This window comes from Hippopotamus amphibius, chromosome 5 (genome assembly GCF_030028045.1).
Source record: "Hippopotamus amphibius kiboko isolate mHipAmp2 chromosome 5, mHipAmp2.hap2, whole genome shotgun sequence".
NCBI classification, from domain to species: Eukaryota; Metazoa; Chordata; class Mammalia; order Artiodactyla; family Hippopotamidae; genus Hippopotamus; species Hippopotamus amphibius.
In genome coordinates this window covers 173,409,362-173,413,416 of record NC_080190.1, presented here as the reverse complement: position 1 = coordinate 173,413,416, position 4,055 = coordinate 173,409,362, and the positions used below count along the sequence as shown (strand labels likewise).

The following is a 4,055-nucleotide window of genomic DNA, read 5'->3' as shown; positions in this document are numbered from 1 at the left end:
GCCGTGTGTTAAATCTGAAATGTGTATGTCAGTTCTGACAAGGATAACTGGATCTGGACTCTGCCCGGCCTCAAGCCTTTGCCCTGTTCCGTAACGTTTAGGACAAAATCCAACCCTTTTCCATATTGTGGCCTGAGCTGTCCCACCACCCTCCTCCCCTCGCCCCTCCGCAAACACTGCTGCCATCTCCTGTCTTGGAGCTTGGGAGCCCTCCTCCTCCAGGCTCCTCCATCAGAGAGGCCTTGTCCACACCCCCAGGCCTCTCTCTGTACTGCTCACCCCGCCCGGCAGCCCAGGCGTCCCCGGCTTGCCTCCCCTCTGGCCGGCGCTTGCCTTGGGATGGGGGCCCGGTGAGCTCTCCCTGTGGGTCTCGTGCAGCCCTCACACGTCTTCATGTGGTTACTAGCAACACCCTCATTCTACAGATGAAGGAACTGAGGCTCAGGCGCGTGCAGTGTACCTGAAGCCACACACCCGAGCGTGGTTCTGGGCTGTCTGCATAAATGCGCGTTGGACAAATGAGGGCAGGACGGAAGGAAGGACCCCGGCGCGTGCACCCGTAGCTCTGGCTTGCTCAGCACCCAGCAGAGACCAGTGCCCAGCAGGGAGGACTCCAGGCGCAGGGGACAGCAGGTGCAAAAGCACAGCACGACTAACGCCTGGTGGGACCAGAAGGCCAGAGATAAAGCTGAGAAACGGGCGGGAGCGGCGGGCGGAGGGGAGGGCTGGGAGCGCCCAGACCAGGGTTTGGGACTTGCCCTCTGAGTGTGGGTGTGGTTGGCGGCAGCAGCCCCTGGGGCTGCGGTGCTGGTGGGGTCGTCATGGGTGCTCCGGGGAGAACAGCCTTGAACACTCGCCTTGAACAGTCGCAACCGTGGTGGGGATGCGGCGGGGGGGCCCAAGGGCTGGGAACAGGGACCTGTGCCGGCACCTGCCACCCGCCACTCCCTCCCTCCCTCGCTGCGTCTTTGTGCCGCTTGGTTTCCTTCCGCAGCAAACGTTCTTCCGAGAAATTCCAAGGGGATCTCGGCCAAGCAGAGGGGGAAGGGATGCTGCCCACGCCTGGGCAGGGGGAGGCGGAGGTGGGGGGGCGCGCGGGAGCGGGAACCGGAGCGGGCGGCCGCGGGGGCGCAGCACGGCCCGGAACGGCGACCCGCCGCTGGCCCCGAGCCCCGCGCGCCCCGCTCCGGCGTCTCCGGCCGCCCCCGCCCCGCCGCGCGGCCCCCGCCCCGGCTCCGCCCCGCCCCTCGCGCGGGGTCCGCGTCTGCGGCTGCGTTCCCCGAAAGACAGCGCTGCACCCGGTTGCCGTCCGCAGGGAGACCGAAGGGCACCTCTCCCCGCGCCGCCCGCGCCGCCCGGAGCCCCGGAGTCGCGACGCCCCAGGGATGTGAGTGCGCCCCTGACCCGAGGCCCGCGCTCCGCGCTCACATCCGCGGTGGGAGCCGAGGCTCGCGCGCGGAGACCAGGGGAGGAGGCTCGGCGCCGGGTTCCCGGGTCCCCGGCCGGGCTGGCGTGGGGGCGCGGCGCGCGCCCCTCCCCCACTGACAGGCACTGTCCACGAGCGCCTGGTCCTGCCCTTTCCTCCTCGGACGCACCTCCGGCCCCCCAGGGAAAAGACGCACCTCCTGACACCCCTCCCCCATCCCACAGGTGCGGAGCGCGGGGTGGGGGCATGTGGAGCCGTCAGCCTGCCGGAGGGGCAGACCTGCTTTCCCTGGAGGGGACGCGGAGATGCTGGATGCTGGGGGGGATGGGCTGGGGGTGGGGCTTTGGGAGCTCCCGGCGACCCTGGCCCTGGATTCCGGGGAGGAGGTTACGTTAGGATGCCAGAAAAGGGGAGGGTCCCTCGAGCTGAGCCGGGCTTGGTCTCCTGATCGAGGCTTCTCCCCGCCAGGCCTGTGCCCCAGACGACCGCCGCCCGTGGCCCCCGCGCCTTCCCGCGGCCCGCCGGGAGCATGCTGCCTGCAGCCGTGAAGGGCCTCGGCCTGCTGCTGCTGGCCTCTCTGCTGTGCTCTGCCCCTGGTGAGTCTGGGGGCGGCGGGCGGGGGTAGGCCCGGTCGCCCGAGAGCCTGTGCCAGGCAGCTCTGGAGAGAGCCAGGTGCAGGGCAGCCGTTCTCCAAGGATGCCCATCAAACCCACACCCCCTGCCGAACCCTGCGACCCCGGCCGGCCCTCCCGGGTGTCACCCCTGCTCGCGCTGACCCCGCTCCAGCCGCGTCGGTCTTTCTTGGCTCCTGAGGCAACGGGTGCTCTTCCTCCCGGGCCTCGGTCTGGCGGCGGGTGCTGCACGGGTGCTCCCGCTTAGTGCCGGGGTTCTTGTGCTCCCTCTCTTCTCAGAGGCCCACCTGGCCTCCCGTCAAGTCCTGTTTGTTCCTTCCTGGATTGGAACCAACTGGATTCTGGGGGGATGTGTGCAAGCGGGGAGGAGTGTGTAGGAGGGCACCACAGGTGTGATACTGTGGCTGTGTGTGTGCTGTGCACGTGTGTGGGGCCTGGGGGGGGGGGGATAGGGGCTTCCGGAGTCCCAGTGGTGGCACCCTCACCCCAACCTGCCCACAAGCACACAGGTCCTCCCAGCCTGTCCTCCAGGTGCTAGTTTGGCCTCGTCACTCCTGGCCAAGGGGTGCCCAGCCTCCTACAGCTGCGTGGTTCTCCTAGGACCTGTGGCAAGGCAGGTGGGGAGGATGCGGGGGGCTGGCTGGCCTGGACCCCGGTTCCTCTGGTCATCCTGCTCCCCGTGCCCTGCCCAGCTCATGGCCTGTGGTGCCAGGACTGCACACTGACCACCAACTCCAGCCATTGCACCCCGAAGCAGTGCCAGCCGTCGGACACGGTGTGTGCCAGTGTCCGGATCACAGATCCCAGCAGCAGTAAGTCAGGCTCCAGCCGGGGTTGGGGGGGGGGGTGGTTGGCTGTGTCATCAGAGTCTCTCTGGCCTCAGGAAGAGCATGGGTCTGGGGGCAGGACACTGCCCTGCTGTGTGACAATCAGCAGGTGCCTGACCCTCTCTGGCCCCTCTGTGGCCCTTTCCATGTAGCTGGGGACAGCATGGGTGGGCTGAAGCCTCAGTTCTGTTGTTCTGGGGTCCTGGGCTGACTTGGAGGGTCCTGGGTGTGAGGCAGAGAGGGCCCGGTGGGCTCCAGTCCCAGGCTCCCCTCCCTCTTCCCCAGGCAGGAAGGATCATTCTGTGAACAAGATGTGTGCCTCGTCCTGTGACTTCGTGAAGCGGCACTTTTTCTCCGACTATCTGATGGGCTTCATTAACTCTGGGATCTTGAAAGTAGATGTGGACTGCTGTGAGAAGGATTTGTGCAACGGGGTGGCGCGGGCAGGCCGCAGCCCCTGGGCCCTGGCGGGGGGGCTCCTGCTCAGCCTGGGACCCGCCCTCCTCTGGGCTGGGCCCTGAGGTCCCCTCCCTCCCGCAGAGCTTCTAAGCTTGTCCCCCCAAGCCTGAGCCTGTGGCTGCCCCCTCCCCAGCCTGGCCTGGCTGGTGCTGGGGGCAGCCTTGGCCCTGCTCCACAGCCTGTGGCCCTCTCCCTTCCCTAGACGTGAGACTACCCTGTTTCTCCACCAGCTCCAAGTCCCAGTCAGCAGGACATCTCCAGGAATCAGGCGTCTGGCAGAAGGCTGGGACCCTAGGCCTCTGGTCCAGCCCGACAGCCTGGCTGTGAGGGCATCTTCTACGGAGAAATAAAATCGCTTCTGGGTCCGGAGACCCGGGTCCGAGCCTGGGTGGGGATTTCGGTAGGGGGGAGGGGGTTCCTGGCAGAGAAAGTGCAGGTGGCAGGGGGCAGAGCGGGTAGCATGGGTCCTCTGGGGGCTGTGGGTGTGGGGGCTGCCCGGGGACCTTGGGCCTGGTACGCTTTGGGCACAGTGGGAGGGGTGGTGAGAGTTGAGATGAGTGAAGTCCCCGGGCGGGCCGGAGGGCGAGGCCTTGCAGCCGTGTGTGCGCACGCTAGGATGTGGACATGGCCGCAGAGGGCACACCCCCCACCCACACCACGCTCATCTCCTCAGAGCTCATGCCCACAGGTGCCCCCCACGCCCACACTGAC

At 67.5% G+C, this 4,055-nt stretch overlaps 1 protein-coding gene across 1 annotated transcript; it reads left to right on the top strand.

The window, feature by feature from the left end:
• The first annotated feature begins 1,284 nt into the window (after nucleotides 1-1,284).
• Nucleotides 1,285-3,713, top strand: LY6H (lymphocyte antigen 6 family member H). Its single transcript, XM_057736603.1, has 4 exons — nucleotides 1,285-1,435; nucleotides 1,895-2,022; nucleotides 2,751-2,870; nucleotides 3,171-3,713. The coding sequence occupies exons 2-4, from the start codon at nucleotides 1,956-1,958 to the stop codon at nucleotides 3,404-3,406; spliced, it is 423 nt and encodes a 140-aa protein (XP_057592586.1). The 5' UTR covers nucleotides 1,285-1,435; nucleotides 1,895-1,955; the 3' UTR covers nucleotides 3,407-3,713.
• Nucleotides 3,714-4,055: the final 342 nt, after the last annotated feature.